A 12386-nucleotide genomic window follows, 5' to 3' on the forward strand; every position below is an offset into this window, starting at 1 on the left:
TAGGGTATGTTCAAACAGTGTGACACTGTCAGTGTATATAGGAACAGCTCCACAACTGGCAACTCGGTTATCAAAATGTTCATACAATCCAAGGAGTGTTGTTGTAAGGTGGAAGCAGGAACACGAAATGCAGTGATGAGCAGGAGGCAAAACAAAAGATAACGGGTATTTTATGCAGAGATTAATCAGCAGTCAGTACTCCACGCAGGGAGAACAGCAAAAGCATAATAATACAAATACCGTAAAAATGAACAGTGTAGATCTAACGCTAACAAAGATCGGTAAAGGAATAGCTCAACACTTATCAGTCTGTAGCTCCCGGCCTGTCAGGGTTACATGATTCCACGGTGTCGATGGAGGTGACAGAAGTCTCAGAAGCGATCCCGGATGACGTGGAAACAATATCTCTTGAATGAAACGACAGTTTCTAACTTTTCCTGATGCGGGGTTCCGATCTCAGTACACGGGGTTGCACGGGGTGAAAAACACATGGGTCACAAAGTTCCTGAGAGGAGTCCGAAGAGGGGACCTCGTAATCAGTGTGTTGCGCATGGTCCATTTGATAACGACTGTCAGACACTGTGATGGGTGCTGTCCAATTAGAGCTCTCAGGTGTAGAAGCAGGTGGGGAGCTTGGCTCTGTCTGGATGCAGGCCGTGCGCATAGAAGCGGGTAAGCTGCGGCATCAGCCTGTTGACAGGCGTGGAACAGGGCAGACAGAGTCAACCTTCTCCTTGCGTGCTCTCTTCCTTCTTGCCAGAAGTCCCTCTTTTGTGCGCTCAGCCCCTTTTATCCCCATCCCGCCCCCTGCAGCCAGGTGCAAAGGTCTGATCCGGTCAGAAAGTACTTCCCCCCACAACAATGACAGCCCCAATGGTTCCAGTCCAGACACACAAGAAGCTGCCGCAGCCCAGTCCATCTCCCTACATTGTTAAGATTTACAACACATTGGAGAGTTCAAAGCAATTATGCTCCAAAATTGTCTATTTTGGTTAATATTTAGGCTGAGTTCACACGTGGCTTTTTTCGCGTTTCCGTGGCGGTTTTAACCGCGCGATTTTGCCGCGAAAACACAAAAAATAAGCATCCCATGCATTCCTATGGGATTCCGCAATGCTGTGCTAATGCTGCGGTTTTTACCGCGGCGGAATCGCTTCGTGGTAAAAAACGCAGCATGCTCATTATTTTGCGGAATCGCGGCGATCCCGCACCCATAGGAATGTATTGTTCCGCTTACTTCCCGCATGTGGTCACACTGTGTTTGATGAGTGTGACCAACCTGTCAATCAGTTCTCCAAGCGATGCTACAGATCGCTTGGAAAACGCTAGCATTCTGCAAGCTAATTACGCTCGCAAAATGCTAGTTTTTCCGAGGGAAAATCGCGGGAATTTAAAATGCGATTTTCCCGCGGAATGGAATTCCGGAATTCTCGCGGTAATTTCCGCGAGAGTTCCATTACGTGTGCACATAGCCTTATATTTTTCATAAACATAACACCTTAGCAGTCACAAAAAGTCCCCGTTAATAACTTGATTTTAATATGTAAAGCTAAAGTTTCAAAGGAGCTTTGGTGTTATGGTTAAATTAAAATGGAAAAGTGGCTATATTAAAACATGAGAATATGTGGTAAGTGATATAAAAACCTTATTTTATTTGAAGATTATATATCAAATATGTTTACTGCCATACATACTGTATATATCCATTGACTTTCATTAGCCAAATAATTATACAATATGCTAAAAGAGTGTTACATTTGATTTTCTTTACCTTTAAAAAGGTGTAGGTTTGTCTCCGAAACACATTTCCTTCTAATAAAAAACCTTACTTTGATTGCCAAGAAAGCTTCATTCTTGCAGCCAGCCCGTTCATCATGATACATTTAATTTTTTAAAACAGTGTTTTTTTGGCATATATTTAGCAAATAAATCTTACTATTGAATTCTAGAAGGAAATGAAGCTCACTCAAAAAGAAAGTCTGGATAGGTTGCAATAGCCATTGCCTTTATGTTCAATCTATTTTATTAAGCATTTTACAAACAAAGAATATATTATATGCAAACAGATAATATATAGAATCATAGAAAATATCTAGTATTCAAAAATGAGAATACAACCATCTATCAGTAAGTCAAACATACCATGGTAGACAATAACAGTAACCATATGGCGAACGCCAACAAGGTATTCAAGAGAGGAAGTATTCTCTATATTATGCAGAGGAAAGATATAGGATAAAAAAAAAGCGGAAAAGAAAGACAAGTGAAGAGGTGGGGGGGAAGGGGTTATGGATAAAGAGGTCCTTAAAATCATATATATATTAATGTGCAAATTCCTATGTAACTGAAAAAGTCAGCAGAACAAATTATTGAAATCAGGTGAGTCCTGAAACAAAATCCATCCACTCCAAATCCCTCTAAATTTATCATTTGTACCATTGCAGTCTGCAGACAGCTCCTCCATTCTACACATATGGGAATGTTTAGTTTGCAAAAGAGAAGACTGAGAGGAGACTTAATTGCTGTCTACAAATATCTAAAGGGCTGTCACATTGTAGAAGGATCAACTTTATTCTCATTTGCACAAGGAAAGACTAGAAGCAATGGGATGAAACTGAATGGGAGGAGACACAGATTAGATATTAGAAAAAACTTTTTGACAGTTAGAGTGATCAATGAGTGGAACAGGCTGCCACGAGAAGTGGTGAGTTCTCCTTCAATGGAAGTCTTCAAACAGAGGCTGGACAGACATCTGACTGGGATGATTTAGCGAATCCTGCTTTGAGCAGGGGGTTGGACCAGATGGCCCAGGAGGTCCCTTCCAACTCTACGATTCTATGATTCTATGATTCTATGATTCATATTGACCATTTCCTTATACCAGTCTAATATGTCAGGAGGGTTTGTAAGTTTCCAAAACCGTGGAATTACCATTCATGCTGCTGTCAGACAAAACTGAAGAATATCTCTCTTCTGAGTCCCTATTGAAGAAGGTAAATTTGACAGAAGAGCTATTTGAGGGGACCTTGGTACACAGTTACCCGTGATTCGTTGATAATTGTCAAAAACCTTCTCCCAGAATGGCTTAATCTTAGAGCATTCCCACCAAATGTGAATCATAGAGCCCACCTCCCTCTCGCATCTCCAACAAGCCCCTGAAACTGCTGGATATATTGCATGTAGTTTAGAAGGGTAATGATATAGTTCTTCTTTTGTGCAATCCCAGCGCTAGCAAGTTTATGAGTGAAGAGAAACCCCCTTTCCCATTCCTCAGGAGACAAGCTTATTCCCAAGTCTCTCTCCCGCACCTGCTGAAATGTTAACTTCTCCGCTTCACCCTCTCTGCTAAATCACAGCTATAGCATGTGGTGGCTTATTTTCCTCTACGAACAATTTCTCAAAAAAGGTGAAGTTTGAAATCGAAATTTTATCAAAATTATGTGTGCCTAGGAAGGATTGTAATTGCAAGTATTCAAACCACCTAATTTTCTCATTTGGAAACTGAGCCTGTATAGAGACAAAAGAAGGCAACTCCCCATTTTCTAGCACCTGAAACAATCGGGTATCCTCCACTGCCCTCCAACCGAAAAAAGATCCACGCAAGTATCCAGGGGGGAAGGATGAATTGAAAAACAATGATGTAAGTGGGCTAATATTCCGATCTGGGAACCCTTTCCTTCTCAGAGTGTGCCATATTTTAAGTGTGTCTCTAATTAAATTACAATTGACAATAGTCAATGACTCCCCAGAACACCACGGCAGGTGTCTTAAAGGTACATCTAAACCCTCCTGTTCCACCCCCACCCATTGTTTAGCATCAGCCCGAAAGTGCCAGTCTAGAATCCTAAGTAATGTAGTAGCCTAAAAATACCTCTTAAAATTGGGAAGACCAGCACCACCTATAGATTTAGGTTGAGAAAGGGTCTGTATGCTTATGCGAGGTTTGAGTTTACCCCATATGAATTTGGTTAAAGCTGATTGTAATTTACAGAAGAAACTATAAGGGGGGGAATTGGTATAGTTTGGAATATGTATAAGAAACGGGGTAAAACGTCCATTTTGATAGCATTCATCCTTCCAAACCAGGACAGTTTAAATTTACTATAATTCGCTAGGTCTCTGTATGTTCTGCTTAATACAGCTTGATAGTTAAGTTCGAACAATTTATTAGGATCAGAAGGGACCACAACCCCTAGATATTTCAATGACTCTCCTTGCATTTAAATGGAAATTTATTCATGATTTGAAGGACCTCATTCTGAGAAAGGGATATATTTAAGGCTTCTGATTTGGAATAATTGACTTTAAAATTACTAAGTGATCCGAACCTATCAAATTCCTTTAAAATCATTGGAAACGATATTTGTGGTTGTGATATATAAAGGAGTAAATCATCTACCTACAGAGCTGTTTTATAAGAGTTAGGTCCTATCGTGTATCCATGAATATTGATATTATTTCTGATAGTGTTGGCTAGGTGTTCCATTACCACTACGTAAAGTAATGGAGAAAGTGGGCAGCCCTCTCTGGTTCCATTGTTGATCTTAAATGGGCTAGATAATGAACCATTTATTCTAAACCGCGCTGTTGGACCATTATATAAGGCTAAGAATTTCTGTAGAAAGTGAGGACCTAGACCTATCTGTCTCAAGGCTTCCTCCATAAACCCCCAATGGACTCTATCGAAAGCCTTCATTGCATCTACAGATAAAAGACCTAGTGGTGTGGAGCTAGTTTTTGCCTTGGAGATGATAAGTAATGTCTTAATAGTATTATCCCGGGGTTCTCGTCCTTTGACGAATCCTACCTGATCATTATTGACTAGGGAAGGAAGTAAAGGGGCTAGCTTCTCAGCTAAGATTTTTGAAAATAATTTAATGTTTATGTTTAAGAGAGAAATTGGCCTAAAGTTGGCAATTATCGAAGGGTCTTTACAGCCATTGCCTTTATAACCAAGGCCAAATATTTTTCAAATTAACACTTAGTGGCTATGAACACTTTTGACATTGAAAAAAAAAAAATTAGTGGATCCCTTTGGTTACGAAAGTTTAAATTACACTAAGGCAGGGTTAAGACTTGTGGGTATGATGCGAGAAACTCGCGCGAGTCTCTCGGATCAATGCCCGACACTGCCGCTGGCACTCGGAGTGCATGTATTTCTATGCAGCCGCACACTCTGTTCTCGAGTGCCGGCGGCAGTGCCGGGTACTGATGCGAGAGACTCGCATCACACTTGCAAGTCTGACCCCGGCCTAAGTTTCAGACTGCAATTTGCATTTCTTTAATTTTCAGCATTTCCAAGTTTGAGATTTGTATCTTGTGGAAGTGACCTCCCCTTTAATACATACTGGATGTGATCTCTGAGTGTATCCTGAGTGCTACAGTCTTCATTATCTCATAAATCAACACTGCTTCTATCCTTCAGTAATTTCGCTTTATGTGCTTTCCATTTATTCTGTAGCTGGAGAGAAGAGGATAGCGATCCAGCAGAAGTTGTGACTGATTTGCAACATTTTTGCAGAGCATTCAGCTATATAAAGGGATTACAGAAACTACAGTAGTAAACAATAGAAATGTGTTAATTGCTCAACTCTGCATTTAGGAAGCAAATTAAAAATAAAAAACCTGCAACAAAGTATTTTTCTAGTCACAAAATTACTGAATTTACCTTCCATATTTTTTGTAGCTAGAAATAATGCTGTGCTTAAAAGTTTTTTGATGGTTTTGAAAATTCACTAAAGTCTTGTAGTCTGTAATCATGTTATTTTTATTTGGCAGGAATACTTGACATTTTAGGATATGTTATAAGTTATTACATAATATATAAGGAAGCAGATTCACAATAACAAAATATATTAATTTTAATACAAAATGTTTTTGCTGCAAGTATCAAAAATATATATACAGGTAGCACAAGTTAAATATAAATACATATAAAAACAATAACAGTCTACAGTACAAAAAATTAAATATTTGATGTGACATAAAAATGTAGAAAAACAAGAAACAGCTTACAAATGTTAAAATATAGGTATTTAGTAACACTGTACTCATTTGTCTAAAATAGTTTGCTAGTTATTTATTTATGCCTGATAATAAAACTGTAACATGATTTTAAGCTAAATATTGAGATTCACAAACTGAATTAATAAATGCACCTAAAACCCTAAAATTATTGCCAAAATTAATTCATATGTTCAAGATGCAGGCAAATTTGATGTGCTTTAGTATAGACAATATATACAAAATGGGGAAAATACATGTTAATTTACCACTTAGTTAGAAATGATTGTACCTCAGAATAAGTGAGAATGTACAGAGTCAGTGTCTAGAGACCAAACGTTCACTTGCCATTATATGGACTGTTATGTTAATAATGTCATACTATGTCTTGGGTTGCCATCCGTTGGTAAAAAGGAGACAATGTTAAAGGGAATCTGTTGGCAGGTTTTTGCTACCTCATCTGAGAGCAGCATGATGTAGGCAAAGATACTCTGAATTCAAAAATGGATCACTTTGAAGGTTTACTGAATGCATCAGTTTGGACACAGAGTTCTTAGATTTAGCATGAAGCAGAGCTGAGAAAGCTAACCACACCCCCATCAGGCTCAGTATGTACATTATCTATTGACAATGAGCTGCTTATCACAGGAGAGGGCGGAGTCGGACCAGTGCTTACACAGACAGGTAATCACTATAGTGTCCTAGTGATAAAACCTTCACTGTATGTAAACAACAGAACACAGTCAGATATGTGACACATCATTGAAATATGTGTTTTATCTTCTAATGCTTTCAGATTACATAGCAAAAACCTGCTGACAGATTCCCTTAAATTAATAAAGAACTACAATTAAGACCCATTTTTTTCCTAAGGCAAAGCTATATAAATCACTTCCAGTTGGTTGATCTGTGCCAGCAGACCCCAAAATTAATCAACTCAAATGTCAGTGGAGTCATTTTTATAGCCTAAATGAATAACTGTTTTTTTATTTAATTACTGACCAGTCTTTATGAACCTTTGTTATGTAGTTCATTATCTTTTCTTGCTTTCTGTTCTCACAAACTCCATGCTTCAAGGGCTGTTTCATCTGCCTTGTATATACACTATACACTTAGAGTAACTGATTTGAACTGCAGGTCTACCACATATGAGTACCTCTGTGTCAGTTTCTCTGTCCCTCTTCCCTATGCTCAGACAGAGAGAGCATTCATGAAAATGCATGGGAGAGGAAAGCAGAGAAGTTCACACAGGAGTACACGATCTTCAGTTAAAAACAGCTACTGTAAGTGCATGAAGAAGGCAACTTAAACAGCCCATCAGCAAGTAGTAAGTAGGAAAAAGTAAGATATGGTAATGGAATGTGTTACAAAGATTTATAACTTAGCAAACACAGATCAATAATAACATTTTGAAAAAGTTTACCTTCTTTTTAAATGTTAAACAAGCCCAACAAAAAGCAAAGCTCTTCCTTAAGGCCAAAACCATTTTTATCAAAATCAAATATATTAAAAACGTTTACGTGATAGTATATGTTAGGGCGCAGTTAGACGGACGTATAACACTGCCAATTATCGCTTTGCAGTGCATGGATGGGTCGGCACCTCTCCTGAAAGAAGCATAATGGCGTCATGCATTTCTATGCAGCTGTCACGCTCAGGTCAGGAGAGGTGGCGGCCAGTCTCTGCACTGCAATGCGATCATTGTCTGTGTTATACGTATGTCTGACTGAGACCTAAGGCCGGAGACACACTAGCGATTAAATCGGACGAATGCAATGCGATAAAAAAATCGCATTGCATTCGTCCCAATGTTATTCTATGGTGCTGCTCCCATCATGCGTTTTTTTATCGCATCCGTTCCTCGGACCGAGACAAACGCAGCATGCTGCGATTGTCACCGATTTTCGGATCGGATTCGACAATGCAAGTCTATGGATGCATTGAAAACGCATTGAAAACGCACCACACGTGTGACTTGCGGTTAAATCTCAAGACCTCTCCAGGTCAACAAGAAAGAGCATCAGGCATTGACAATGGATGTCAATTTGATGCTTAGATGCGAATAAAATCGGTTCATCGCCGGAAAATGGGATGACAGACGGATCCCTGGACAAGAATTCTTTGTGCGATTTCGTACCGTTAAAATGGGACCGATTTTTTATTCGTTGTGTGTGACTCCAGCCTAAAAGTAAAAACGGGGCAATACAGATGAGGTTAAAAGGTGGGTAAAGGTGGAAAATAGTATAATAAAATCCTAATTGGTCATACACAGATATGTCTTGCAAATAAGGGGTCAATCCAAAATGCATAATAACATATCTTGATAAAAACAGTATTTGGTGGGAAATAAGAGCAATATACTTTCATGTATACATTTTTAATATATATAATATCACTAAAAATGCTTTTAGCCATAAAGTAAAGCCTTGATTTTTGTGAAGGTCTATTTATAAATATTTTTTTGGCTTAATTATATGGATTGTGGGTATAGGAGTGGTTTTAAATGTTAGTCTAGGAAAGAGTATTTTTTACTCTGTTTGATAGCCGACACATTGTGGAGCATGTACGGCCCACTGATTTCAATAGGCGATGTATAAAGATTAATTTCCCAAGTAGCGATACTGAAGAGGAATGAATACTTGTTGCCAGTCTCCTCTACATATTACAGCTGATAGCTACTGTGATCAACTTCTTTTTAGAGAACGAAGGGTTTCTAAAGAAAGGGGTTATCAAAATGTTACATTATATCTAAATTGTATATAAAAGAGCCCAATATTAGAAGAAATGAAGACTCTTTTCTTTCTCAGATTATATGCAAGTCTGATCACATATGTCTAGAGATTCGGACACATTTGCTAAACAAACACAAGTTATCTATGGTATACACATTTCAATACAAATTGAAAGGGAAAGAAAGCTCTTCCTGTCAAAACGCCCACATACACTTGAAAAAGAAAAAAAAAGTTTATCAAGTAAAGCTGAATAGAACAGCTGAACTTGTCGAGTGCAAATGTCACTTCATACGACACAGAGGACAAAGTCTATTGTTACTATTATTAAATGTAGAAGTTCACTTTTAGGAATTTAAGGATGAAAATGTATAACATAAAGTCTAACACAAACATGAGTTCTTTTATTATAGCTGGCGTACTGGATACAAGGGCCAACGTACCACAGAGTCAGACTATGTGGCTACTATGGGTCACTTGGAGAAAGGGGGCTCATTCCAAGTGGGAAGCAGTTTTTTTTGTATTCAGCTTCAGATAGGGCAGGTTGATCGGGTTTAATTCTGTTTCAGATAGCTTCAAAAAAGGCTGCCATCTCCTCATTTTAGCACCTATTGGCCATAAAATGCCAAGATAATGCACAATTTGAGACTCTTGATAAAGGCATAGCCACTGAAAACTGCAGAGATAATGTGCCTTCATAACCTGGTACCAGTTGTATAGATTGAGGATGAAAATTAAACTTTTTTTCTATTAGCAGACATATGATGAATTCAGCAACACAGAATTTTTTTCCCGATAAGCATTGTATACACCTAGTACAAAATAACTGAATAGCTAATAAAGAGAAATATCATGCCAGCATGAACACAATCATCTCTTTATGTTCAAAGGTTGGATATCAATTACATAAATAAGTCAATGTACGATATACACATAAGTAATACCCATATGTGTTTTTAAAAACAAAGGATTTACAGTACCTAGATACCAACAATATCAAACACTGTATGTAAAAAAAGAAAAACAATTGGGATTACCACTATTAGTTTTGTAGCTTCCAATAAAAATACAAAATTACAGGTGAATATCAAGGATCTTAAAGGCTCCAAAATAGGTTGCTTCCTGCGCAGGGTCCAGAAGTGCTGGATTTGAAGCCCTGATAAATATTTCCTCTCCAACAAGTAATTTGAAAATGCCGCCTTGGTAGACTGAGTAGAAGTTGAACGTTGAATTATTAGACCACACTGTAGTGCTTCCACCCTTTAGTAAGTTTTCAGGAGGTTGTCCACTCTTTTTTAATTTACTGACATAAAGCATGAGCTGCAAATTGCTTTGGGTGGTCTTCGGAGCTCCTTTGTGATGTCTGAAGCAAATATTAGCATACACAAAATAATATCCATCTTGTAGGACTTTTAAGGTTCCATTGTTATAGCTCATATTTTGTATATTTCCCCAACCTTCTTTATGATTCCAAGACCTCAAGTGCACTATGGAACTGTCACCTTGAAAAACAAAACAAAATGTGTCATTCTAGTATTCCATTCACTTTTATATAAAGGCATACTACTAAGGCAGGTATGGACTTTTGATGGTTTGTAGAAATGGATTGAAAGAAGTTGTTATGGTCAGGACATTAAGGGCATATCAACAGGATGAAAGTTCCTGATGGGTACACCCATTTAACCATATGAATTACCCAAATTAGAAGATCCTGGTACTAAGCAGTATATTTTTAGCTAAGCTATGCTTACCCTAAAAAAAAAAAAAAAAAAAAAAATTCTAGGTAACTTTTTTATTATTAAACAGCGTTTTATTAGAACTGATAACAATGTGGCTGCTAGTATAGACAGGAAACAAATGAGTGCAGCCAAGCAGAGTTTAAATGTGCTGGGACCTGTCATTGTCAAAAAATTATTGTCTGTAGTCTTTATGCATCTAATCATTAATGGATTACTAAGCTATGTTTTTAAATGTGTTTTTGGAAACATACAGTGGGTGAAATAAGTATTAAAACATTACAAATTTTCTAAGTAAATATACTTCTAAAGGTGCTATTGACATGAAATTCTGACCACATGTTGGTAAAAACCCATCCAGTCAACACAAGCAAAGAAATCAAATCATAGATGTCCATAAATTAAGCCATATGTAATAATGAAAAATTACACAGGGAAAAAGTATTGAACACACTTGCTGAAATTAAATTAATACTTTGTACAAAAGCCTTTGTGGGTGATTCCTCCTGTATGGAGAAATCACATGCATTGCTCAGGTGTGATTTTGGCCCATTCTTCCACACAGACTCTTCAAATCCTGAATGAAGATTCTGTGGGCTCCTTCTAGGAACTCTGAGCTTTCGTTCTTTCCATAATTTTCTATTGGATTCAGGTCAGGTGATTGGATGGGCCATTCTAGCAACTTTACTTTATTTCTCTGAAACCAATTGCAAGTTTCCTTAGTTCTTTAGCTGTGTGTTTGAGATAACGGTCTTGCTAAAATGTACACCCCCGTTTCATCTTCATCATTCTGGAAGATGACAGTTAATTTTTATCAATAAAATCTTAGCACATTTGTCCAATCATCCTTCGTTCAATTATATAAAATTTATCTGTTCCGTATGCCGGAAAACAGCCCCACACCAAGGGAGCAATGACTGCAGTCAGGCCTGCGCAGGTGGGAGCCTATGCGGGTAAGCATTCCGTTGATGCCAGCAGAAACTTCAACTGGATATGGGTCCTCGGACACACTTCCAATTCAACTGTGTTGCGGCGCATGGAGTGGTCCATTGGGTCTGCGCGCGGCAATACATGCTGCTGGCCAATAATTTCATGTAAATTATAATAATAATCTTTATTTTTGTATAGCGCTAACATATTCCGCATAGCTTTACAGTTTACACACATTTTCCTCACTGTCCCCGATGGGGCTCACAATCTAAATTCCCTATCAGTATGTCTTTGGAGTGTGGGAGGAAATCGGAGTACCCGGAGGAAACCCACGCAAACACGGGGAGAACATACAAACCAAAACGTGACGGACAGCGGACCCTGTGTCACCAATATGTCACAATCCCACCACTGACACGGGTGTATCAGAGGACGAAGGGACGCGACACACTGCCGGCACACGGCTATCACAGGCACAGTGGGGGCTTATCTTAGTTATCCCACCACTGCCACCATGTGACAAAAATGCAGCAAGCTAACCTTGCTCTAACAATTTACCGCAGGGGGGTTATTTTTGGATGCCCCACCACTGCTAACAACCTTCCAAGATACTGCGGGGATTTATGTATATCCCACTTTCTCAGTTCCACTTTGGAACTTGCAGCTCTCTGGCACCCCCCTTACCCTCAGGTCAGTCAGGGAACTGCACCTAGGATAATTAGTCACCGGACGGGCTGCTTGTTGTGCACGGGCAATTAGGCTACCGCAGTAAGGGAATTATCAATGCTGTGCCTGCAGCACCCCTTTAGCAATATAAGACCCTTCTGTCCTGCCAACTAGCCTAATCAATCGCACACACCACGCTGCCACCATCCACGCTTTTCTTAATTCACTGAGTGAAATTAAGAGGGTCCGTGGCAAACCCCTGAAATCAGTAAAAGAGGCACATAGTTCGTTTCTTAGAGCATGGAGACAAACTGATAATTTT

At 38.8% G+C, this 12386-nt stretch overlaps 1 protein-coding gene across 1 annotated transcript in view; it reads right to left on the bottom strand.

The window, feature by feature from the left end:
• Positions 1 to 1596: 1596 nt before the first annotated feature.
• Positions 1597 to 12386, bottom strand: part of TNFSF11 (TNF superfamily member 11) — a 62473-nt gene continuing 51683 nt past the window's right edge. Inside the window, exon 4 of the mRNA XM_073580309.1 lies at positions 1597 to 10234. Coding sequence (XP_073436410.1) covers positions 9807 to 10234 — 428 coding nt within the window. The 3' untranslated portion in view covers positions 1597 to 9806. The remainder of the gene's footprint in view (positions 10235 to 12386) is intronic.

Source organism: Dendrobates tinctorius, unplaced genomic scaffold (genome assembly GCF_039654945.1).
Source record: "Dendrobates tinctorius isolate UK_male_01 unplaced genomic scaffold, ASM3965494v1 ptg000064l, whole genome shotgun sequence".
Classification (NCBI taxonomy): Eukaryota; Metazoa; Chordata; class Amphibia; order Anura; family Dendrobatidae; genus Dendrobates; species Dendrobates tinctorius.